General features: G+C 38.7%; 1 protein-coding gene across 2 annotated transcripts in view; it reads right to left on the bottom strand.

Moving 5' to 3' along the window:
- phf14 (PHD finger protein 14) overlaps positions 1-27,617 on the bottom strand; it is a 116,654-nt gene that overhangs the window by 74,508 nt on the left and 14,529 nt on the right. For both annotated transcript variants that reach the window (XM_088928998.1, XM_088928997.1), the window contains exons 5-11: positions 13,138-13,297; positions 8,853-8,964; positions 8,162-8,299; positions 4,542-4,688; positions 3,203-3,473; positions 2,553-2,659; positions 1,947-2,042 (exon numbers count right to left, since the gene is read on the bottom strand). In XM_088928998.1, the coding sequence (XP_088785124.1) occupies positions 1,947-2,042; positions 2,553-2,659; positions 3,203-3,473; positions 4,542-4,688; positions 8,162-8,299; positions 8,853-8,964; positions 13,138-13,297 (1,031 nt within the window). The remainder of the gene's footprint in view (positions 1-1,946; positions 2,043-2,552; positions 2,660-3,202; positions 3,474-4,541; positions 4,689-8,161; positions 8,300-8,852; positions 8,965-13,137; positions 13,298-27,617) is intronic.

The raw sequence follows: 27,617 nt of genomic DNA, 5'->3' as shown, positions 1-27,617 counted from the left end.
CAGAGATAAAATCACTCTAATAAAGAATACAACAAGGAAAGGACAGGTAACATATTAAAAATTGGAAATAGGATGTTTTAAATAACCTCAAGCCGTTGAGCCACTGAGGTTATTTAGGGTTTAGTTGGGATTATTCAGGTTGCATATAGGGTTCGCCTGGGGAGTCAGGCAGAGCCCCAGGTACAGTAGCCCACAGTCCCATGAGGCACAGCACACCGGCAGAGCAGAACCCCATGAGCACGGCCCGTCTCCCGTCTAATCCGTCCACCACGAGACCGTGAACTATTACAGCTTTCCGAGGGCCGCAAACTAGTCAATGCTAATATTACAAATGCCCCGAGAAGGATAAGAATTGTACCTTTTTGCTGCCAGTTACAGATTTGAACAATCCACAAACTGGGGTACAAGAACATACTTTCATTACTTGTTGAACCAAATTAGAAAGCACCATTTTAAGACAAAAAGGCAGAAAAAGGAGCGTTTTAAGAATATTTCCACATTCAGTTTCATATGGACAAGGGCAACCTGTTCACGACATGGAAGAACCCTAGACCATTATTTTCCTCCCTTAAGAAATTAAACTTACTTCCAGATCTGCATCTGTTCTGCAAAGAGACCCTTGCCTCCCGTCTTGGTTTGAGTAGAAAGCAGGGGCCTCACTCTGACTCAGACTGTACACATACCAGTACTTGATTTTACTCTGAATCCATGCCCATAGAAATATGCACACAATAAACTAACATCAAGTACATTTCCATACCACAACTTTTACACCATCACAGGTACCATCACAGTCCACATCCCCACCACCACCCGCCTACACACCAGCGGAAGAAACAGAAGACAGCTCGCTGCAGTGCCTATAAGTACTAACCTCTTCAGGACACAACTTTTCTAAAGCCCCTTTTCTCACTTCACCTTGACTTTTGTGGCCTTCTTCCAAATGAACAAAAATGAAATAAAAAAACTGTGTTTTCCTGTCAGTACGCCATCATAGGAATTCAAAAAGCACGGAATGATCTCTGTGCCTCTAATGTCCAAAACACGGGCGTTTCTGCAATGCAAATATTCTGCAGCTTCCTCCCACATGACATCATTGTAGGTTTTGGAAAATACTATCATAAAAACAGATTTGTAATTATATTCATAAAATATTACAATCTATTTTTTGAATAATATAATTTTATTTTATCTGACAAAACTGAGTAACAAGTAACTGGTTAAGTTTCTGTTACGGTTCTCAAACTAATCCTATGTAATCAGTGGCATTCAGATAGTGAAGAACCTAGGCACAGTAAAGAAAAACCTGTAGATTTGAAAACCATGATTTTGAATCAGTGGTGATAATTGGGTAATAAAGATATCCTGAGGAATAGGCATGGGACTGAACAAAAAAAATGGCGAAGGCTTGATTAGCACAAGATAAAGCCGGAGATCCTTTCAGAATTCAGCCCATGCACAAGTCTTCCGTTACTTCTGAAAGGACTTTTTATAGTGCAAACATATGGAGGCTATAAATAAAGATAACCTAAAATAAAAAGTCTTATTACAGAACACAGGGGCTTGCCCATCTCTTACTCGTTAATGACGCAGATTTCACGGCTGTATGGTATAGTATTCTCGTTGCCATGGCAAAAACAAGGCAGTAGATAGCTGTAACATTCGATTCAGGCCTAGCTTCATAGCGAATGACAGGTCAATCAGCTACAGCAAATGAAAGGATTTTACAAACAAGATAGCTATTACAACAACAAAATTAAGCCACAAGTCCCCCGTAGGTGGTTCACAACAATCTGGATTTATTTCAATCAGAAATCATTACCCAAGGGTATTGGTGGATCTGATCAAATTGATTTTTTTTTCTAGGCATAAATGCAAAAGGCACAAGAGGAATAAAAAAACCGGCCGGAGAAAATGAAAACAAAAGGTGGAGAAAGGTCACCAACCTGCCCAAGTATGCCACTCAGTACAGACCACATCGCCTGCCCTTCATTTCTCAGATTGCCATTGACATTCTGCAGGTCTTCCAAAGACTCACACAACTGAGATAAAACAGGAACAAAATAAGATAAGATAAAGCAAGGACAACCACATTCACGCTCGATACACAAAGGTAGTCCACACTGCTATTTATATCTACAGGAGGCACTCTTGACCTGCCCATAAGAAAATGAAGAGGAAAGTTTAAAAAAAAATCTTACATTGCCACGTTTAAGATTTAATCATAAGTGACATTTTTCTTCCAATTTAAATAAATGAGACATTTCTATAGTTTAATCAGATTGCATTTTCTGTCCTAAAGATGCAGTGCGGCACATGACTTCTTTCATTCTTGATAGCACATGATTGTTAAATTACTTCTGAGAATCAGTCGTTCTCCCGCATCTCAGGATTTGTGGAGTTTAAACATTAGTTAGGTGATAAAGTTCTTGTGATCCTGACTGCACTTTGAATCACTTTGCAGAACAGCAACATGAAGTCACCAGTTGCCTAGGCAGCTGCAGGCTTTCACTGGTTCTACACATGGGCTTTATAACTGAATAAAACTGTACCTTGTTATATTCTATGTGCAGCTTCTCCTGTTCATTTTCCAGTTTGTCTTTCAGGTTCTTCTGCTCCGCAATGTTGTCCTGGATTTGTATCATCCGCATATTCCTCTCTAAGTGGATTTGGAAGAAAATAAGACACCAGGGGAAGAGAACAGAGTGAAGAAGCCAGCTCATAGATGGGGATTATTAGGAGGCCATGATTGGTAAAGACCAATGGGAAATTTGGCCAGGATGCTGTGATAACACCCTTACTCTTCTTGAGAAACACCCTGGGATTTTTAATGAGAGTCAGGACCTCGGTTTTATGTCCCATCTGAAGAAAGGCACCTTTTTACAGTGTAGCGTCCCCCATCACTCTACTGGGGCATTAGGACCCACAAAGACCACAGGATGAGCACCCGCTGCTGGCCCCACTAACACCTCTTCCAGCAGCAACCTTAGCCTTCCCAGGAGGTCTCCCATTTAGGTACTGGCCAGGCTCACACCTGCTGAGCTTCAGTGGGCTGCCAGCTGTGAAGTGCAGGGAAATATGGCTGCAGGCTATACAAAATAATACTTTATGTCTGCCTGGTGACCCACAGTGTTGCCAACAAAAGAACGTTTGCATCTGACGTGCAAGAACATGTATTTCAACAAACTCAGACTGTCCGTACCAAGGTAGTAATTCACAAAGTCAGCCGTTAGGGCCGGCTGCTTGTGCTTCCTCCTGCCGTCCACGCTGGAGCTGGTGTCAGAGGTGTCCACGGGGAAAATGTCCGTGCTGATCCCCATCAGCTCCGCCTTGCGCATGAGCTTGCGGATCGCCGAGGCGCTGCTGGTGAGCGGCCGGGGCAGCTTCTCGCGAGGGACCCAGGCCTGTGGCCGAGTGCTGCGGGCCAGCTCGGCTTTGGCGCGGTACTGCTGGAGCCTGGCGGAAATCCGGGCCTGGAAGACACGAGCCGGGAGAGGAGGGGGCGCATGTCAGCTCTCGCCTGCACTTCAAGGGTTGAGTTAAGAAAGAAAAACGGCACCAGCGATTCAAGAAAGGTTAAGCACCAATTTAGATTTGGGTCACCGAGCTCTTCATCTGAGATCATTGGAACCTCTTTATCATTTTAAACATTCACACCGCCCAAGGTAAAATACAACAAGATTACTAGACGTTTGACATAAAAAAAAAAAATAATTTGGATGTTTGCAAACACAGGAGTCATTTAGTATTCTCTCTTTCTCTTCAGGATGCTTGTCACTGTTACGAAGCCATGTTGGAAAAAGTTCTCAAAAGAAAACATCCCGTAGCAACCATGCAAGCCATCTAGAACCTGAATCTAAAATAATCACGCTTCCCTGCTCTGGATGTGAAAAGGAGATGAAACAGCCAAAATAATCTGAGTTATTTTTCTGAATTTTTGTAAATAATAACAGACATATCGAGCAGAACATGGGCTTGCGAAGATTTAAATCTGTTGACCGCAAGAATGAAAGCAAGAAAATACATTTAAATAAATTCAGCAGCGGTCCATAAAATTTCCCTCAGGGGACAATAAATCTTTCCTTATCTCAAATGCCGTTCGATTAACAACTCCTTTTCCGTTTTAGCACAAAATTACTTTGTCACAGAGAGATGTTTTTCATCCTGTAAGGAATAGCACATGATGGTGGTTGACCCATGTCAAGTGGAGGCTATGTCCAGAGTAAAGTGTGCACTGCCCCTGCAGCATCAAAGCCAAGGTGCAAAGGCCACAGGTCAGCACACATCAGGTCAGCGCCAGACTGCCAGGGCAGTTCTACACCAGGAAGAGAAGGGCTCGTTGGGAACGGCTATTGCTCCCAGCCTACTAGGAAAATTTCAGTGTGGACACTACTGGCAATCAGCTACACTAGTGCATCAGCTTGTTAGAACAACAGCACTGACATTGAACTGCGCTGGCAGCCACCGTGCCTGCATCTGGTGTGAACACCCCTTTATTCAATTCCATGATTAACAGCATGGAACTAATCTCGTATCAGTACCTGCGCTTCGGGTGCAAGTTGTTTCTCTCTCTCTTGCAAAGACATTTTGCAGTACGACTGCAAAGCCAAGTAGTTCTTCCTTTTCCACTTTCTGTCAAACCTGTCTGCATGCTGCTTGCAGTAAGCAAAAAATGGGTCTGCTATGTCCTGTTTGGGCGAGAAAGAAAAGAGGGGGGAAAAAAGTTCACTATACAACCTTGTTGCCAAAAGGATGATTCATCAATGTGGGTCCATTTGAACCTCATATTTCTGTAATATTGTATTTCTGTAACTCTGAAACAGTGTAAACTATTTCGCAGGACACCACAAAAGGACCTGTTATTTCACAATACACCCACAATATTTTCAAAAAATAATTAAAAAAAATATATATTTTGAACATTAACAAGAAGCAAGAGCACTACATCTGACTGGTTTGTACCATAATCTTACTGTTCCTGAGAAATATGTTGAAAAATATATCAAACATTTTTAAACACAAAAGTGTATAAAACAGTGTCATAATTTGCAAACACAGTTAAATGTGATAAACATATCAATGTTTAATTATTATGTAAAAGAACAGTAACATAGTAACCACCTGGAAGAAATGTATTAGTAATTATTTGCCCAGATTCTATGCTTTACCAATTGAGTAACATTACCAAGATACATAAAAGCCTAGAACACAAATTCAGAATTTAAATAAAGACAAAATATGATCAATTTATACCGAAAAAATGAAACAGTTTATTGGTTAACATCTAAATTTTGTAACCACCAAAAATAATTATATCATTCTTTTAATACTCCAAAAGGTTCCATCTGTGAAGCTGGAAAATACTGGATATTGTACCCACAAGAAAAGCATACAGCAGTACCCATTTTCCAATTCACAGCTTCAACTGAATCATTTAGGCTTAAGATGGCTCTATAGATGATATCAGCTAACTCACCTGTTGATACTAGTTGCTTTCACAGTTCAGTGGATTAAATTGCCTGCAATAGGCTGGCAATACGTCAAGCATTTATCGCCATGAATACTGCTTTTATCTGGCCTATTTGGCATACACAAAAGACTAAAGTGTGTAGACTGCATACAATATGTATGTTTTTAAACTCAAAGGTATTTTTAACCAATTATGAATCTACAGAAAGTGAAAGCATACAACAATTTTGCTAAAAACACAAAAAATATCAAAACAAAATATTTGGCTACAGTTTTTGATGACTTTTGTAATGGCAATCAAAGCAAAACTCCAAACTGATTTAAGACATCTGAATCAATAATATGCAATCATACGTAATCTATTACTTTTGACTCAAATCCTATGTTCCATCACTTTAGCTATTCCTAGACTTGACACTTGTTCAAAATTTGTGCTTTAGATACACACAAAATACCATTATAAAACACCTGCCTTTTCAACTAAATGCCTTCTGTTGAACTTCTTTCTTAACCAAGCTATCACGCATCTGAGCACTCAAAATACTGTAATTGCTTTTCAACTGCTAAAAACGAATGGAACAGCCATGATGCATTAAGGTGCGTGAAAATTATTCAGAAAATGCAAGCCTTGTACTTCATAATTTTCTCAGTTTTGTACTCGTGTAACAAGGCACTTCAAGACAACAAAGGAGTATTTCTCTCCCAATAGTAGTTTAGGGACTAAAACCACTTAAAACTGAAAAAAACTGCAGATTCAATTTAAGTTATCACTTGAAATGGATGAGTACCACACCTCCCAGCAAGACATTGCATGCATTTAAAGTCAAAGTTGAGATAAACTAAATAGCAAACTTGTTCGGTGTTTTATGTGACACTTGTCTACATATAAAACAAAGTATTTTGAAAGACAACGAGTAAACTGGTCATACGTAAGAGATTAAAAAACAAAAACCCTTACACTGGTCATAAACTTAATTTGGTTTTAAATATCACACACCTGGATTCAAAGTAAACACGTGGCAGTCCCTACCCATCAGATTAGATGGAGAAATGAGAAAATTCTTTACCAATTAAGGTAAGGAGGAGTTAGCCTTTAGAAAGGACAGACTGCACAATTCTAGAGTGGATTTAGCCAGGATGCCAGGATTAACACCCCTACTCTTACAAACTGTGCGATGGAATCATCAATGACGAAGCAGTCAGGTCATTTAAAAGGCACCCTTCTTTAGGAACAAGTAAAGGTTTATTCCATGCTGAAGAGAGAAGAAAAGAAATGCATCATTTCGGCTATGGAGCCTTCTTCGAGAATGTTGTTTCTTTTCTTCTCTTTTCAGCCTGGAATAAACCTTTACTTGTTCCTTTGCAGCCTACGCATGCTGACGCAGCTCCCTACTTGAATGACTGCAGGCCCTTTTTTAAACTTCTCATCCAAAGCACAGGAGCTCCTACAGCCCAGGGTCCTCAAAAGAACATATTTCTCCCAACACAAGTGCAAAGGAAAAAGCTTTTCATGACTTCCTATTAGGAATCTGAAGGAGATATCAGAGACCCATAGCCTTACCCAAAATGTACAAATAATTTGTTTAGTATAGCAGTAGAGGAGTTTACTGTCATATGTACATGAACTTTCAAAATTCGAATTCGTAGTCCAGAGTGCTGTACTAAACAAGGTGTCTTACTAAAGTATCTTACTGGAGTGTCACAGAAATGCCTGTAAATGTTGTGTACACTTTGTCATAGCATTTCATGCCTAACGAGAAACAAGACTAGAAACATACTGTAGGGAGCATGGAGTGTGATAGGTTGCTACTTCTTAAATTTTACAAGTTTGTATCTGTTAGCCCTATATATTGGTTTAATTTGATTTGTTGTCCTTTTTTAGCTTAATTAACATCCCAAGTGGTTCTTTTTTTAACATGTTTACTTTTAAAGCTGGCAACCTATAGGCTGTATCTATTTGGTCTTCTTAATTTGGTACAAAACTTCAAATCCTAACAAAAGGTTCTGTATATGTATTAAGCATTTGCAGAAATCATAAAGTACCATCACAACTTTTAACAAGAAAATATTAGGCCTAAAAACCACAGACATCAAAAAAGGGTAAAAATAATATTCCAGAATACACACATGCTCACATTGATATTGACAGTTAATTAACAGAAAGAAAATCAAATAATGTACATGAAAAAAGTCACTGCAATGACCAATGAATTTCTGAAGAGCAACTTCTTCAACTTTAAGATGCTGAAATAAGGTAATTCACTATGAATGGATGTGAAAGAACAGCATTTATTTTGAGGACATTTTTTAACCAAAACTAATCCTAGTAAGTTCATCATGATTCCTTGTTTGTACAGTTTTAGGCATTCAACAGTCCCAAAACATATGTTCAACATGCCTAACATACGATGGTCTCCTGACTCTGTATAATGGCCTTAAGAGCGAACCCTAATACAGGTAACAGCGCAGTTCATATTAAGCAATTCATCACAGAACACATTCAGCAGATAAATATAACCTGAACATTAGACTGAAGTATGTCTAGTCCCAGACGACAGGAGGTTATTACCAATAATGAACAGCACTGTAAAGTCTGCTCTTGTTGTTGGTACCAGTGCAATAAAACCATGAAATAAGCTCTTGCATAACCTTAGAGAGCCTTTAAACGAGACGAACGCCAACAGTTACGTACCTCTTCAGCAGCAGCCTCTGAGAGAAGGCCTTCCCTCTGAGCGCACGTCACATGGAAGTAGGATCTACACATTCCTGCGTCGCAGCTAATACAGACCCCTGTTCGGGCAAAGCGGGGGTCTTCACAAAAGCTGCATTCCTGCCAAGGCAAAATGGACACAACCCAATTCATAGGACTTGCCTCCAAAAATGTACAAGACGACACTAACAGATTTTTTTTTTTTAAATGAGGCGTTTATCTTTATAGCAGAAGCCAGTGGATTGATACACCATCAAAAGACAAAACAAGTTGCTGATTTACTAAAAAAAAACATGCAGTTACAGTGCAGGGAGTAATATTAGATGTGGCAACGTTTGAGACAGATGAAACATTTACTGTTTTTTGGCTAAAAGTTTTACGTGGTTTGTAAATTTTGGGTTGACTCACATAGGTTTTCTTTCAGTACAGTACAAAACTTGAAGAAAACATTAGTCATATTACAATGTGAGTAGGAGTCTTCTAAAAATGTCTCAAGTCTCTACAACAGCCTTTTCAAATAATGACCGACTACAATAGTTTTTTTTACCATCAATTCACGTTTTAGATTCACGAAATGTGTCTAAGGAAGAGCATTTGGAACTGCAAGAAAAGCATCTAGGTCCACAATTTCACTGGCCTTCTCTCAAGAAAGATGTTCACAAGTGAAGTTTACCTTTGCGCCATACTTCGAGTAGTTCATTTCAGTAAGGGTCACTGGACGCAGTTTATCAATGTCTCCAAACGCTACTCCTGGGACATAAAGGGCACACACAACATGGACCCACCTACATCGAGAAAAGAAAAAACTAAAATCTTGTAATAAAGAAGGGGGGAAAGAACAGCAATATTCAACTGATATCTACAGAGAACAGAAGAATATCAAATATTAACATTTACAACCAACTAAAGAACTTTAACATTCTTTTGATTGAAGCCTTTGCATTATTCTAAATACTGCGCTCCTTTTACATTAAAAAATATTTTTTTATAGAGAAATCAAAAGAATTAATGGAAAATACATAAAGGTCAGAATTTTATCCGATAATGCTGTATACACCTGTGTCTGCACACAATGGTTTTATATTAGTGCTCCTTAGGCTTGTTAATTCTTTGTACCAAAGTAAGAAATCTTTCACTGCCGGGCAATGCCTGTCTGTGCATAAATTTACTCGCATGTTAACAAAAATGGGAAATTCCACAATTCTTCAAAAGGATGTTCAAGTGAAAAATTTTTTGCTCTACTACAGCACTTAAGAATGAAAGCATGACAAGCACTGTATCACGTTTTTATCTCTTTGTTTCCTTCTTTCGCTCGGCGTCATTAGTTACTGTCTTGAATACATGCCTCAGGATGCTCTCAGCACCAGGGCTTTTTACTGGCAGAGCTGTTTTGTTGCTTATTTTTACAGGTGAAGCAAGTATGAAATTCACTATTACACCACACAACTGAATCTGGCATGTTCACCTGAACGATCTGTTTTGAATATGTCTTACAAGCGACTTTTCTCTTAGGCCATTTTGCTTATGCTCTGAAACATCTTCACAGGGACACATTTGCACTGTTTTCTCCTCCCGTACAACTATCGCCACAAATTCATTTACATGACTGTGACCGTCGCGGTTCCGTGCGGGCTTGTGCCCTCCGCCGCTCCACCCCTCGGTTCATCCCGGAACACCTGGGCGCGAACCCGGGTCTCCGGCGTAACGTAACAGGGAACCAGCCGAGTGAGCTAAAGGAGACCTCCCCCAGCCCAGGCGGCTGAGGTCCCTGCTACGCGCAGGGAGGGCGATGACGTCACCTTGTCCGAACGAGCTTCGCTACACACAACTACATGCCAGCACTGCTTTATGGAAACTTTGATACTGCTTTAGCATGAAACAGGCAAGTATTAAACATGACTGATCAATATCCAAAAGAAAGAGTGACAGCGCCCAAACTTGAAAGCAAACATCCTAATTCTCATGTACCTTAAAATGCATAAGTTGTTTTTACCAAATGCTACTATATAAATTATAATTGTTAAAAAATAATACTAATTACATAACAAATAATGGTAATTTACATAACAGTTGACTAGAATTTCTAGCTGTTCTGTACTATTTCTAGATTTTTTCTTCTTCTAGTAATTTAAATAAAGTTTATAAGAAGTGAGTAACAATTTTTATGGAAATATTATGTTTTTATCGTATACCACATAATTTCATCATTACAGTTACAAAGGTCATGCTTTTACCTATGCATTACTCTAACTTAAAAAAAAACACTAGCTTTTTCCTGCCATAATACAAATTATAATTCCAAAGGAAATCTAACACTACGTCACCATGATTCCTGTATCTAAAAGAAAATATTGAAATAAAAAGTTATTTTCATTTTTTGAAAAATCTTAGATAAAACGACTCACTAACCCAGCTGCTATTTAGAGCAGTCTGATTTTAAATGCAGACTTTAGAAAAGGAAAGCATCCTAAGTCCAATATAAAGATAACACATCTTCAACAAGCTCTTGCTTCTCAATTTAATTTACACTGTTTTTCATGCTCTAGTGAAGTATTAAATGCTAGAGAAGGCTTCAGAATTCTATCTGTGATAACACTAGCAATTGTCGCCATGCTTCATGCTGTCCATCTCAGAACATTTTAGTATGGATTTTTCTGGATTTAAGAATTCAGTGCAACACCCTCATTCAGAAAGCACTAGAACTTCATAAGGTTTCATCTGTAAGGGAATCTCTCTGTTGCTACAATGATGAAAACAAACCCTGCACAGTGCAATCAAAGAGCCATCATTCAGAAATGGTCTTTAAAACTCTCAGTGTGCAACACGCATTTAACATACAGCTTCAGCAATGCCACTTACTATGTGAATTTCATCTCAAAGGCTAGGCCAGGTTGGGCCTTGTCAGTAATAGCCTCCATGGAAAACAAGGTTAACTGCTGTAAGCGGTGGTGGTTTCCCAAACCAATGTCCTAGAGATACCAGGCATATTGTTGGAGGTGCTATCCTTCAATGTAATGTTAGACTGATGATCTGACTAAAAGTGCAGAGCAATTCACACTGGAGTTAAGTCCAGTCAGGTCTGGCAAAATCCAGCCTCCCTACAGTTCCTCCTTAATTCACCTTTTGAAACAATTTCTCATTTTTTCTCTTGACCTGCTGCATAATGGGGCTGCTGGTGCAGAATGGCTACCGGACTATGTGCATGGAGTGCATTCCCTCCTGAATGAGTGTAAAGCATTGCAAGTTTGAAAATGTAAAGTGCTACATAGGTCATCAATCTTTATTACGATACTGAATTATAATCACCACTATCATTATTATTAATGCAAAGCATTTTGTCCTGATATCGCAGATATCACAGAACACAAACGAATGATCTGTGTACTTAACATCCTTCTGCAATCTTTCTGCAGTTTTTTTGCAAGAGATCTTAATGTTTGGTGATGCATTTTCGGTAAGCCGAAATTAATGTGCACCAGCCCGGGGAGGAAGGATTCAGGTCTGCATCCAAATTTGTCTCTAAACCTGTCTTTTCAAAACACAGCATTGCGGCACGATGCAGGAAGTGACTCATGTTTTTGTTTCATGGAAACAAAATCTAGGTGGGAATGTTGCTTCAGAATAACCGATCAACTGTTCAGACTATTGACAACAACAAGAAGTTAATTTAAGATCTAGAACACAAAATACAGAATAATGAAAGAGCAGTAGATTCAAGAAACCTTAAAATAATGAAGGCTGAACAGCACAGAATCTATCAGACTACACCTTACATCCTGAACAAAGAACATGTCTGTCCTTTATATTTTTTAGCAGTATTATTTTTCATTTTTTATTCTTTTATTACTTTTTAGTCATGAGAAGGCACAGTGTTACAGTGTTTAGTATTGCTGCTGCGCAGTGCTGGAGCTGTGGGTTCTCTCTGTGTGGAGTTGGTATTCACGTGGGTCTCCCCCAGCTGCTCCATTTTCCTCTCACAGTTCAAAAACAACGTGGTTTGTTTGGGAAACTTGGCTCTGGGAGTGACAGTGTACATATCTGTGTATGCCCAACAATGGACTGGTCTCCCAACCAGGGTACGCCCTGCCTTGTGCCTGCTGCTTGCTGGGATATGTTGAAGCTTCCCTGCAGCCCTGAACTCGAAAAAGCAGTTCGAAAACGGATGGAGGGATTTTTTATTCAAGTGGAATTATTCAATCTTAAAACCGGTGATTAAATCTTGGTACCAAAACAGTTCCAAATTAAGCACAAAGTCATGAACTTTGTGAAAGTACTGTTTGGTTCCCATGATGCACAAACTGCTGGACCCGCCACTGCGTCACGAGAATAGTGACTTGAACAGTCCCTTCCTGCTCAGCAGTAATAACTGTAATAACTAGTGTAATGTGATGTATGAGTGAATGCAGGCTGTGCAGCAGACGTTGCGCCGCAGAAATGTTCCGTGATCAGCCTGCAGAGTTAACAAGTAATATTTGTTGGCAAAACCATCTCAAAGTCAAGAGCAGTATTCCTACTGGATTCCTTCAATGTCACAGGGCCGCTTCGCGTCACTGGAGGTTTTGTTGCCTCGTTCTGAACCCCAGACAATGACAGCAATGTGGCGCTGTGCAGATCTGGAAATTTTGTCTATTTTGTGATGGAAATTGGAGTTTTTACACGTGACTTTACTGTGTACGTTTTACTCTTATTGTGGTTTGATATACACTCATCAATGGCGATTATTTCCAATCCCAGAATATCAAAGTAGCGCTGCAGTTCCCCTTTTAATGTTCCTAAAATAAGACATTTAATTTCTTAAGTTACCTTTGTGTGTTTATAGCTTTAAAAAAACCTTTGGGATTCAAACACACCTGATCAAATATCAACAGACCACTGAGTTACAGGAGAGCTTTGAGAAGTTTCCTTATTCTAGAAAGTCACTGGAGAAACACATGAAATCCACACGGATGTATACATACCTTCCAGCGTCAGTCTCTTTGAAAATCCCATCTTGATTGGGACACAGTTCACAGCTAGGGGAAACGCCGTTTTTGCAGGCATCGCAAAACCAAGGCTCAGTAGAGTTTTCAGATGCCGAGCTCATGATGGAATCGCTCTCTCCATCAACACCATAGCAACCTGAAAGGTTTAAAAATTATTTTCACAAGCTTTCATCAGCAAAGCATCTAGCAATATTGACTGTAAAAAAAAAAGTCACACCATAGAATCATTGGCAATTTGAATATTTGGGTGAAATCATAATGTATTTTCCACATACAAAAAGATAGAGAAAATCCTGGAGAAAATACAAAGCAGACAAGGATGAAGCAAACACAGAGAGAACTCCGGGCTGCAAAGACAAGTCCGGAGACCTCATACGCGCTAAGGGAGATGGATACAATTTTGGGAGACTAACCCAACGTCAAGGGTTTTCTTTCACAAGAGCAAAAGATCAGCACAGGAACACGTCACATAAGTATTTTTGGGACTTTTGCAATTTAGACTCCGATACAATGAGCAAACATTAAGAAAAAATGTAACACAGGAAGATCCAAGAAAAACTGATGCACACAAAAGCTCAAGTATTACATGCCGGAAGACGCACAGGTAAAGCTTATGTGGACCCATCACTTTTTTTCCCCAACAAGACAGTGTGGAGAATCAATAAAAAAGGCCAATTAATAAAATGCCACTTTCCCTGATTTAAGATATGATGCCTTAGTCAGATCTCATTTGGATTACTGCACTCAGTTTTGGTCACATGCTACAAGAAAAATATTGCTGCTCCAGGGGCTGTCCTACTCGGGCAGACTGCGAGGGATGAATCTTTTTAGCCCGGAACACAGAAGATTACGTGGGGATTTGCTCCTGAAAAGGCACTGACTGAGTCAGACTAGGAAACTCTTACTAGGAGATCAGCAGCAAGTCAAGGACCTAGAGACACGGGTTTAGGGCCATTCAAGACCGAAAACAGGAAACCCGACTTTACACAGGATTGCAGAAGCCTGAAAACAAATCCCAGGTCATGTGGTTTAAAGTTACTCTGTGGGATCCTTTAGGAAACAGGCAGATGGAATTCTTAAACCATTGAGCTATGAGTAATCAAACAAGCCAGATGGGCACAATGGCTTCTTTTCAAACCTTCTTATGTTCTAACAAATTTTACCCCTTTTTAACTCTTTGCAACTTCCTAACACACGGATGACACATGCCCCAAATTTAAACCTTATCCACCACAATCCATCACACCTCCATGTTCTGGGAAAACATACCTAGGAAGATAGCTGGGCCACTGGGGGAAGACCTTAGCAAACATTTCCACACCTTGACTCACCAGTCTGGTGAGACTGTCTGAGTTTTGAAACAAGTCAAAATGCAGCCTTATTACTAATTATTGTTCAAGAGTAATGTGTCAGCGCGTTTTGGCTGCAACGGCACAAAGTAAAGGTTAATTAACTCTACACCGAAAAGGAGAATAAACACATCATTGTGGCTGTTTCTTCAGGTTTGAGCACCTATATTAATGTTTAATACATAATGGAAAATTGCACGTCTTGTATGTATATTCTTCCCCTCTCCCACCTATCTTTTCTATTATTTACTTATTTATTTTGTTACTCATCTTCATGCTTTTTCTCAAATGATGTAGTTGCGCTCTTAAAAAAAGAGAGAATAGCAAGGTAAGAACATGTCAGTCTCATCTGGTTTCCAGGTTTTCTATTACATTTTACAAACAAGAGCCCGACGCCATGGATGAATGCTGTGCTACAATCAACCCTTTCCAACCATTTACATTTGCCGAGACACACAGCTTCATAATTCAAGCGAAGCAAGCAGCTTCCCAGGCTGTTACAGAATGGTAGAATTCACAAATAAAGCTCGCAATGTGTTGCGTGTTCGTCTCAGTGGAGCTTTCATTAGAATTGATGAGTTGCCAGGTGTAAAAAAATGCAACTTTTTATGCTTGGATACTCCAAAATGTGAAGTAGTTATTAATCTTGCAACCGCTTCCACGTTACTAATCACAGTTTATATAATAGATGGCAGTCGTACAGAAGTACACAATCTCCACCAGAGATGTAAGCTTAATGTATAAATTATTTTAACTTATATCAACATTCAGCCATACTGAATCTTGAGGACTGATCTGTTCAGACCTAAGCAAAACTGAGACAGGTACATGCATACAGGGATGAGGAATACTGTACATGGAGAACGAGGCTGGTGCTGGTCAAGGCGGTGGTAGACCAGGAGACAGCACCTTTCCCCCTGGACAGATTATTTCAAGCCAGCGTCTGAATGCTCCAGAAGGGGAAACTGCAACAGGAGGCAGCATCTTTTAGATAAGATGGCAAAGTGAAGACTTACATTCACTTATGTTTGTTTAAGATCCGAAGGCAAAAGTCCACACAGTAAGAATGCTAACCACAGTGCACTGGCTAATCCTCTTTACAAATTAAATCTTTTATGTCCGGACCCACCAAAAGATTGTCTAAAGATCAAACTCTAGTGTAATTCACCACTTTTTCACTTCAATTTAGACTGAGTTACTGGCGTGTTGTTTATGACACAGAGCCCCCAGAAAAGTATGTCCATTCTAACCAATAAAGGAGAGTATTGAGATAATGCGGAATGAAAAGCATGATTGCATCAAGTTATTGGATCAAGTCAAGTTATCAGGATATTATAATCCTGCCCAATTCCTATTCCTCTGATTGGAATAAGTACATAAGAAAGGTTATGAACGAGGTTATGATCCCTCTAACTTGCTTCGCATCTAAGTGATCCAATGACCTTGTCCAACTGCAGCTTGAAAAATCTCAGTGCATCAACTTGCACAATATGGAGGAATAACTTGTTCAGATTCCCACAACCCTTTCATTCGTATGGATATCAAATGTGATATTTTGGTATAAACTGTGTATAGGATACTTTAGAAACTTGAGCTTGTACTTAAATATAAAGGACTAATATAGATATTAAAAAGAGCAGTGGACCTAATACAATTCCTTGTGGTACTTCAATAATTACATCACTTCAATTTGAGCATTCCCCCCCCATGGAGTATTAATATGTGAAAATCATATACTGGACAGTAATCAAAAAAGGTAAGAGCAAAAAAAGTTGTTTACTAAAATCTATCATAACTACATTTAAAACATGTTTTTGATCTAATTACAAAAACACAACTGCCCTTGTTCCCTCAGTTGTTTTTCATTTTATTTTTATTTTAGCATTAAGCCAAACCTTAAAACATGAACGGTTTCTTATAATCAATGAGAAAAAAAACAACTATGAATGTCAATTCATGAGCTCTTCATCCATATTTTTTGGAACGCTTATTAAATCTTAAATAACTAAAAAGGCTTGTATTGTAAAAGTACTGGGTAACAGAAACAGAATTCAGCATAGCCCCTCAATTTAACAAAATATGGACTTTATTCTGATCTCAGTTTAGACCATGGTGCTGCCATAGTAATTGATTGTCATGCTCCTTAACCTACTTTAGGTTTAACGGTACAGTATGATTTCCCATGTTCTTTATGATCCGAAATACAAAGCCCCAAACGCTTAGCTACAGGGTGTTTGCTAATATAAGCTAAACTGACAAAAATGATGACGGCAGGATAACTTTATAATCCCAAGAGTGAAGATTATCCTTGTCAGTTGTGACAGCAGTTTAAGAAAGAGGGAAAAATGTAGAGCAATCAGGAAAATACTTTCAACTTTATCAAGATTTAATAATAAAAGGTCTCTGGCATTACTGTTACAAATGATAAAGGTCACACATTAAGTGTTAAGAGCTGTAATGCAACTAGAAAAATCTGACAAGTAAATGTAGGCTTTGGGATGACGTTTCAGTGATACAAAGCTCATGTAAGTTTTATATGCGCAATATATTATTCTGACACATTTTGCTGCCTATCTCTTCCTTAGCTTTATAAGTTAAATTAAATTAATGACTGATTCTTTGCCGCTATAAAAATATAATTACACCTTGATCTACAACTCTTTATGATTGATGAGGAAAAATGCCACTGAAGCCTTAACCTTTTTTTCATTGCTATTATTCTATTTCACGAGCAGCCTCGGTACAACTTTACCACACAAAAGTAAACCACAGCAAACAAAATGGCAATAGGAAAAACAATATTGTAGGTACAGGCTGATTGTTTAAAAATTAAAAATGTTAGAGCAGAGAAATTGCCAGATTACGAACTCTAGTGTCACAGAATCACGGACTACAAAAGCAGGATTTTAAAAGTACTCAAAGACTGAAAGTAATTAACAAGTATATTGAGCATAAGGTTAATAAGAAATGAAAAGAAGCCAATCTAGTCGGTTGGTTAGTTAACTGGATAGTTAGCACCTATATAAGCCAAGGAACTCACTGAGCCATTTCTTGAAAGAAGCCAGGGCATCAGCTTCCACAACATAGCCAGGCAACTTGTTCCACAGTCTCACAATCCTTTAGACCCTGGACAGCAAGCCAGTCCATTGCAGATCTCAACATCAGTTTCAACAAAACTCCAACACTCAACTGCATCTACAAATTATTTTGTTTCAAGCTTCAAGCTACGAACCCAGGACAGTGAAAGGAGTTCAAAGAAATTGCAGAGGGCTCATTTAACTGAGCTTGTATTTACTGTAATATACTGTACGCTGGTGAGAAACAAGTGTAATAGAACCATAAATGGAATACAATCTGTTTTCAGGTCCCGCCTTGCGCCCAATGCTTCCCAGGATGGGCTCCAGGCTACTGTGACACTGAATTGGATGAGCGAGTATTGAAAGTAATGGGATAAATATCTACTATCAGTTTACTTCATCAAATCAGCACTGTGTTTCATGAACTCAGTAGAAGCACATCAAACTATGTACAACAAATACACCTGGGTCTCGAGCCCACAAAAGTTAAGAGTACCCAGCCCTAACCACTGCAACACACTTCTGCCTATATAAAAACACAAAAACTAAACAAAGGATTCTTCTTGAAAAATGACTGTGAGTTCTGTGGTCATGTTAGTGAAATTCAACTCCAGCTATAAATTCTATGTCTTAATTATTCTGCAACACACTAACAAAGACCGAATGAATGCAAAAACGTATCTGCGCCAGCAAGCAGATTTTTCATTAAACATGTTTATGTGACACCGCACATACCTGTTCCTTTCAAAGTACTACATTTTTACAAAGACACATAACTGCTATGCTCTCATGATCAATGAAGAATAAACACATTCAATTATAATGCCTCTTTGCATTGAAATAAACAGATTTTCAATTGATTTTCAATAGCTGGAAGACCATTTTGACTACTTTTGCATTATGATAATCACACAAAGAAACTGTAACCATCTTCTGCAATAACTGTTAGAATTAGGTACGTTTTGAAAAGATGAAGGCCTTTTAATCAGGTTAAATTCTATAAGTTATTATTATTACCTATAATTCCCAAAACAAACAAATGTGGATCTATTCAATGATATATATTTTGTGAAAACTTGTTCAAAGTACATTTGAAAAGTTTTCAAGACATTGTTAGAATGTTTCCTTTAGATGTTACAGGATAAGAATTACTGTCAGACTTTAAGGGCACAAAATACATTTTACAAAGCCATGTGTCACAGCTTAAAACAGATGGGAAACAACTGAATGCCAATTTAAAGCAAGAGAGAAAGACAAATGACAGCTGGTTATTTAAAACACAGAAAACTACATTAAATCCCAATAACAATAGGGAGACTGATCTATAAAGTAAGCAGAATGACAGCAAGATCACAGTTTTCCAAAGGGCGAAAAACAACAATTCAGATTCTCTTTTAACAAAACATAAATATTTGCTGAACCATCATTTCAAGTATAATAGAAACTATTCCCTAAAGCAAAGCTACCTGCCTCTAATTACTGAAGCCACAATATAATTTCACATCACAGATTGCAAAAACATCCTGCCATTATAATCAATCGATTATCTGAATGTGCTACTTCATGTGTGTGATTTATTTAAATAAAGGAAACTAAAGAAGCAGGCAACATTTAAAATGTATATAAGGTAGGTTACAAACAAGAGAAGGGCATTCGACCTTTCTTGCCCTTCGTGACATATGGTAATAGCCATATGTGTTTTCTATGGATACATAGTATATACTACATACAACATATGGAAGAGAACTACATCATTTACAGAAATAATAAATGATTATATTCAACAAAAATCTAGAGCCAACTTGAAAAGAGTAATATGGATACTACTGCCTAGAGGCTGTCTGTAAAAACTCCTGTAATTCTACCAGATGGCTTTACTAGGTCGCTTTTCAGTAGCCAGGTACTAGAGGCATTGCTTTGAAACAGACCAGGAGAGCCGAGCTCAGACAGGGCATGGCTGACCTCCAAATTGCTAAGCATTGGTATATCTGTATATTATCAATAAAAGATGTTGGTGCAATCAGGAATTTGTGAGTATGCATATTGACTAACATACTTCATCTGCAAATTGAAAAGAATGTTTAAATTCAATAGATTAGGAAAACCGGAAAAGGCTGTCATGAGATTATCATTCCAATAAGCATCAAGGCATTTGTCTTGTGCAGTGTGAACAAAGAAAAGCTGCAAATGAGAGGAGGCCATGTGGCCCACCAATCTAAACTGCTCTGTCATTCATCACAGTGTAGCAATCACTAAAGGCAATGAAAATAAACTATCATTACTTTATACTTAATGAGAATGTATTAGCATACTTTATACTAAAAAACAAATGTTTACAAGGTTCTGCAATATTTCTATGGTCTTAGTTACATGACAGAACACGCAGAAACAGTGCTTCAATTACATAACATCAGATGTTCTCATGTTCTTAGAAAAATGCTCAACTCCACTTATTATTTCCTTCTGCAAATACAAAATCCACTCAGTTTGTTTCCAGAGTGTTCAATTGCATTTCTCCAGTTTTAAAAAAAGCTGCACTGCACAGTCTCAGCCTCTGAAACATTGTGTCAAGCAGGCAAAGTGGCTACAAGACACTGCCAGCATGGGGAAAATGTGTTGTAAGCACATTTATATTCTATATGGCAATAAAGTGGATATTAAATGGTTGACTTTAGTCACGGCAGAACACAGCACAAATGTCACAGAGTGAAGAAGAAAAATGTTTTGTAAGATTTATAACTTTGTATCTCATTTAATTTATGGCAACTGGACCCAAGGGCACTTGCTGGCAAGTGCAGTACCAAGGGCTAGTGTCACACACATTGATATGTACCAGACATTTTTCTTCAGACACACTGCAATCAATACGTTGCAAGCCAGTTACAAGATCATGGCACAAATGCACTCACCCATAGAGACACATTAGCACTTTAAATTTTTTTATAAAAAAATGACATATCCAGACTTCTGTTAAAGCCATGCAACACTGGCGCCAATGCACCATGTAAAACGCAAAGCTTTGCGCGGTAGAAGTTGTACTGATTTAAGACACTTGTTTAAAGTTAATGCCTTAGAAAAGGGTCACTTCATCATACACAGCTCTTAAGTGTTTCTTGAAAGAAGCTACAACTGCACAATCCATCAGCATAATGTTCAACAGGGGGCAAGTTAATACAAATCCCTATTATAAGCTCTTAAAAAGACAAAGTATACATGGAATAAGAAATAAGACCTTCAGGAACACATTTACCTCACCAATTTAGATAGTTGTCTGGTTTTTCACCTACTTTGAAAGTATGAGCTGTATGAACCTAAATTTACAAAGCAAAATGAAAAGTCTTGAACCTAGATAGTAATTACAAAATAAAATAACACTTTTTGATAAAGTGGATAAAAGGTAACACATGGCAATCGAACAATGTGAAGTTACTACTTTATATATCCAATACTTATTCACCGTCTTTTGGTGTGGGGATGCTGCACAGTACTATCAATGAAAAGTATTAAAAATATGAATGTTTTGTTTTTGATTCCCCCAGTAAAAAAACACACATTACTTGCTTAGGAGAAAACACTAAGACAAACGTACTGAGATTATTTTTTTCCCAAAAGGAATGCAATTTAGTCTTTCACACGTCAGGAAGAAAACAATATGACAGCCGAAAACATTCGCTGCCAAGTAAAATCAATACCACTAGCATGATAATCAGTAAGAGAATCAATGTGAGGCTGTTAATGATGTCTGACATACTGACCATTATTAATCAGAGTAATCAAAGCTAACCTTGGCTTCACCTGGAGAGGAATATTTTGTAACCAAATAACATCAGAAATATTGCAATGAAGTGCCACCCATGGTTAATATACCTCTACTTTTTTTTTTCTTGAAGGAAAAGTCTGAATTTTAAAGGCAAGATATAGCACAACTGCAAAAAAGCTGAAGGAAATGAGCCAGTATGGAATGGCCAAACACATTTGTATGTCTGTGCACCAGATAATAAGATCAGATCTCATCATCGCCAGCTGGGCTGAGACCTGAACATTGCCAGCATTTAGACTCCAGGTCTAGCACAGCAAGAAGGGGCAGGTGGCTTCCCAACAGGGGAGTGGGAGAAGGACAAAATGAAAAATGGCCCTTCGTAACCAGCCTCCATCTGTATGGTTATCTCATGACTCTGATCACTACACAGAAACACCGCTATACGAGACAGGGAACTACTACCATCAACTTTCTCAGTCTCACATAGCCACGGCATACCGTCCCTCCAAATTTCAGTCCTTTTGTCTATCATTATCCTTAACAGCTAATGTACTGTTTCTGCGTCTGATTTAAAACAAAACAATCACTAAATTCCATGAATACCTGATTTCATGACACCTCTGTGACGGCATCATCCTCAGTGGATATGAAAATGACCACCGATACCGACATCTGGTTAACGTCACCTACGAAATGTGTGCAACTGTACAGCACCCTGGCAGACCAGCAGGCAGGGAGCCCTCCACAGGGCTGAGCATGGTCACTTCAGGCATCAGCTGAAGCCTGGAACTGAGGCACTGGATGGTACATTCTCATCCGACTCCCCCCTGCCCTGCTCCTGTGGTGGCGATCAGCTGTGGAATGACGCCAGAAGGCCTCCGCCGGGGTGCAATGTCATTCAAGAGCACCCCAGATGTCTTTAATAGTGCTGCGACCAGGCAATCTCACAGGTCAATCCATCTTCGCAATTCCTTTGTCTCCAAGGAAGTCATGGCTTAGTGAAGATAACAGTTATCATCCATTAAAGCAAAAATGGGAACAACAGCTGCTGCAAATCATCAAATGATGGGTCTTAGGTTTCAGCTCCCATACATTAGAGGCTTCCTCTATCGAAGACATAAAGATCAGTATAAGCATCCAGGATGGCCTGTCCTAAACCCTTTTATTATCACAATGAGCATCATTCAGAGAACAGCTAACACTGGAAAGCATCAGGCATTCTCCATATACATGCATGTTCCAAATATCAGCGCAAACTCAAACATCCAGGGCAGTTAATGAAATTGTTTACTGCCTGTCAGCATTGAGCAATAACTGCAGTGGATGTTATACACCGAGAGGCAGCAAACTGTCAGATATTCAGACTTATATTTGCTTGTGGACCTGATCATGGATGGGTTTTTGTCATAACTAGCGATTTTCTTAACTAATTCTGTAGTGTATTTACTGTAAATCCTCCAGCACCAAGATACAGCTTCTTTTTAAACCACATACTCACCCCATCTCAGTACGGTAATCAGTACGGTAATCATCTCAATTAGACAATTCCTGCAACAAACATGAATAAGCAAGCGGTCTATAAGCAGACTATATAGCTATTGATAATCTCACGACCATTTTATTTGGTAGTACAATGTGGCTACAAATTAAAAAGAACAAAAGGACCAAATATATAATGTGTTATCAGAATTGTTTGAAGGACATGAAAAATCTCTACCTGTAGCAGTCCATATAATAAAAGTGCAAAGCAAAAGAATAACAAAAAGGCAGCTTGTGTTGTGCCTCATTTTCTGGTCAGCAAAAGTAAACATCCAGTGCCATACATTTTGCTGTCAAATTTAAGCCCTGTAGTTACAGATGGGTCAACCATCTAAACGAGTACAGGCCCTTTATTCAATTGCATCTTTTGGTATTTTCCTGCTTGGGCAATGTAAACAAATATTCTCAACAGTCCACATACAGACCTCAGACCTATCAAAATCCACAGTTTGAACTCAAGAGGACAGTTCACAGGTATAAATTAAAGGATCTGAAGGATCCAGAGCACTTCTGCGTGGAATAATGGCCATGAATCCAGAAACTCACCGCTCAGTACAGGAGGCAACGTATCAGTGTAACCCCTGCAAAAGGACCTTTAGTAGTTACAGTATTAATAATAAAGCAATATTGGGTATAATTAAAAGTGTCATACAGAAGGAACGGTGAAATTAATTTTTCCAAAGCAAATATTTCTTGCAGTAGAAGAAACAAGTCTACAAAATACAAGCGATCATGTCCTAATATCTCCTGAAGCTGGAAGGCAACACAAATTTAGCTTTACCAACGAGTTGTACTGTATATAAGTTTACATTTATAGAAAAAAGTCATATCACATCATATCATATTTTCTCTGCATGCTTAATCTCAGTATTCTAGAGACACTAAGGGAACAAATCATCTCAAATAAAACACACAGATGCCAGATACTGTACCAAAGTGGAATAACACGTCATTCCACCAAACGTTCTGATGTTCTCTTCACCATAGCTGTACACCATCCTGATAAGAAGACTTCAAGACTCTTTGCCTTAAGATAAAATTCTGCAATCTACCCTTTCAAATGCTGTAGATAGCTTAAAGATACACTCTTCCCACAAAACGTTGATCAAACAAGAACATAAGAAAGCTCTCAAATAGGAGGAGGCTATTAAGCCAATCTAGCTCATGAGGCTGCTAGATGCACCCAAAGATCTTTCCAGACACTTCTTCTGGAAGTCAGGGTATTACCTTCAACAACATGGCTGGGTAGCTTTTACCCAATGGGATTTCCTAAGCATATCTTTCTTTTATACACTATTCCTCGGCTACATTAGAAGTGAACTAGGCTTTTCTTAACGTAACACCATTTACTTTCCATACAATTAACAGGTTCCATCTGCCAGAAGGTACTTTTAGAGCAGCTGCTTATTCACTCCGCAGACTGTTTATTCCTATCACTGTTAGGAGAATCTAATGCTTATTAGGAGCTAATTATGAGGCATTGCTTTACCTAAGCTATTCTATGATTTCGCTAGACCATTTTCATTAGTTATAAACCTTAGTACTTGGTATTTTATCCCTACAATAAGAGATTTTCTGCTTCAACACTATAAATTCCATATTCTAGAATCAATGACTGATGTCTGGGTGTCATGGACTGAGATATATACATAGACTTATACACTGATATATAACACTTTAAAAAATTAGGATTTGTACTTGGCAGTCATGGTTTTTTCCACAATAAATGATTATTATAGTTCATGGTGAAAATCCAAATTTACGGTTAGCTGTCCCAATACATTTACAAGCCACTGTCCATTACTCCTTGACCCCCAAAGACATTTATGGATGAAACCCGAACGTAAAGTCATAGCAGAGTGCTGGACGGCCACGTGGGGGCCACTATGACCTGTATGAGCTGTGGCAGAGAGTCTACCAGCATCTAGAATTCTGCAGGAGGGATACGGCACCATTCTTCAAAGAGAACCTACTGAAACTCTCATACAAACTGCTGGTGAGCAGCGTTATCTGGTATATGGACTTATTTCTTGCAGATGAAGATAATTCATAGGGACTCTTAGGGGTCTCTGTGGGCTGGCCAGGGAGGGAACAGCACCTTAAACTGGGTTGGTTTGGAAGAATAGGAGTGTTGGAGAATAATGGATTGTTATTTTGTAAATGACAACAACACAGGTAATACGTTGTTGTCATTTGCAAAATAACAATCCATTATTCTCCAACACTCCTATTCTTCCAAACCAACCCAGTTTAAGGTGTGTAAAAAATCTGATAAACAACAATATGTACAAACGGTACAAGCAGGTTAAATGGGAATGCTTCTCAAATTGCTAGTGTTACAGCAATTAGTCCATAGAGTTTCTACATCACATTTTAAATACTACTTATATAAGCTCCGGTTGTCAGGTCACAAAACAGATTCCAAAAAATAAAGCTTAGAGGACATCTCTGCTGACCAAGCAGTACTGTACCACAAAACCTCATTTATCTCCCTTCAATAGAACTAAGTCATTCCTGGAAATGAAAGAATGACCCATCCTCTGTTGCTAAAAATGACATTTGCACTAGCTATTGATTTTTTTAACAAGCTTAAGGCTAAAAGAATTCCACACAGAAGTCATTCTACCTCAGCCAGTGCATCTAACAAAGATTATAAAATTGGAGATTTATCATCTCCATGAATATACCACCATTCTAACCCTGCTGCAAAAACAATCTGTTGTAGCTCAGCGAGCGATGTTAAGTGGCAGCTTGAATCTGACATCTCATAACTCACGCAACAAAGTCATGGCATTAAATACAGCCCCGAGCCTCTTCAGTGACTATATGAAATTTCACGGCTCTGCAAAATTAAGTGCAAGCCAGACAGCTACACAAAACTGGCACCTATCAGGTAGGAAGTTGAAGTGGCTTCCAGTGACAAAAAATATGACTAGCAGAGTGATAAAAGGTAAAAGGGAGACCATCATAAATTTGCATAGTCTTCACAATATTGCTTCCGGTTTTAAAATGCTTGACAGAACTATGGAGCAGTCACTAAGAAGATTTAGTTAAGAAAACGGGATGATAGCAATTCAAAGTTAAATGATGTAGATCATAATTATTTCTTTTCAATAATCTGTGAAGTTGTTAGAGCTATTTTTTTAATTGAATAAGTAAGTTATTCTCTGTGAAACCAACTTGACTTTGGCATGACCACCTGAAAAGCTCCAGAAATTCATTGTAAGCATTTGTCCTGTGGAGGCAGAATTTTAGGCGAATGTTCACAATAATATCTCCAATAATTCTGAGATACGGCCATTCCCGGCCTTCCCTTGAAGACACCGTAACTTCAGCTCCACACATTACGGACACAACGTTTTGTGTCACTTCAATTGAAAGGTCTATGCATGCCTCTGAAGACTGTTTTCGAGGCTTGTTAGGAGTGAAGAATTATAAAGGACCCTCTTCTAGTTTAAGAGCTATGACCAATTATATGATGAAAGGTGTGTGTGGGGACATTTAAGGAAATGTAACAAATTGAATAGGATTCTGAGCACACTAACAATAATTCCCCTTGGAAAAAAAAAAATTTAAGGCAAAAGGGATGCTACCCATCTGGTGCTCTATTGGAGTCTCTAAGAACACATATCAGATTTGGTGTCGTTTGAAGGAACTGAACGTATGAGGCTTCGCCTACGTCATATTCTGACAAACGGTACATCTGCAACCGTTACAATTTGGTGCCCAAATATTACAATGTCATCAATTCTAGGATATGAGGACTGAGTGAGCAAGTGGGAAGAAGCTTATTTCCTTTTTTAGGTGTGTTATGGAAAACCTTTAGCACAGAGCCAAATCACCATTGGCCATCCGTACCTACAGCGACAATGTCCCCAATGTCTTCAAAAGCTGTTTTTTTTCCCCGAAACGACAGCAGCCACCAAAAAAGTGAAATCTAAGATATGTGAACATGCCTTCACTAAGCACTTGATTTTTGACACTCAAAATTATGTGTTTAGTGTGGCGTAATTGGCTGGGATTGCATTTGCCCCCCTCAGCTCGTTCCTAAGCTTTATCTTCCCATTCTTTTCACTGTGGAGCACACGGATGTCAAACCAGGTAAAGTTTTTGTTTTCTTAAAGTGAATAGAGCAGTTGTCTTGATGGCATGATGTGGTCACTGTATCTACACTGAAGACTTGCTTTTACAGCAGCTCTGTCTCTAGTTCCCTCAACCTCACCAGTGTGAGGAGCAGCCAAGGAATGCCACTGTGTCTGGACTCCAAAACCTTCCACATACACACACAAACTGACAAAGATCGTATATCGTGGTTCTGCAACATGACTACATAGGACCTTTAGAACGAGGTGCTCTGCCATGCTGTTATGTTGCTTGCAGTCTGACATCACAATGACACTGACAGACTTAAGACTGCTATCATCATTCACTTGGTGCTTTTTTCCCCAATGACAACCTTGTGCAGCATCCTGAAGAGCACTGGGGCACTTCTCATAAAAATCACCAAGGACAACACATTCAACAATTTAAAGGATTATTTTGCTTGCAAAATATAATCGTCCATCTGAAGAGTTGAAAGACTTTCATGAGACTATATCAAAAATCCATCAGCACTCTTGACCGATAATCTGAAATATTGATCTGTCAGTTGATGCCTACTGCTTGTAGGCAATATCAATCAATCATATGTGGGTTCAAACTGCTTGGGTGAATCTTTTAGATTGTACTTGC

Source organism: Atractosteus spatula, chromosome 12 (assembly GCF_055471065.1).
Source record: "Atractosteus spatula isolate fAtrSpa1 chromosome 12, fAtrSpa1.hap1, whole genome shotgun sequence".
NCBI lineage: Eukaryota > Metazoa > Chordata > Actinopteri > Semionotiformes > Lepisosteidae > Atractosteus > Atractosteus spatula.
Note: the sequence above shows the minus strand (reverse complement) of the source record. Positions and strands in the feature narration are given on the sequence as shown.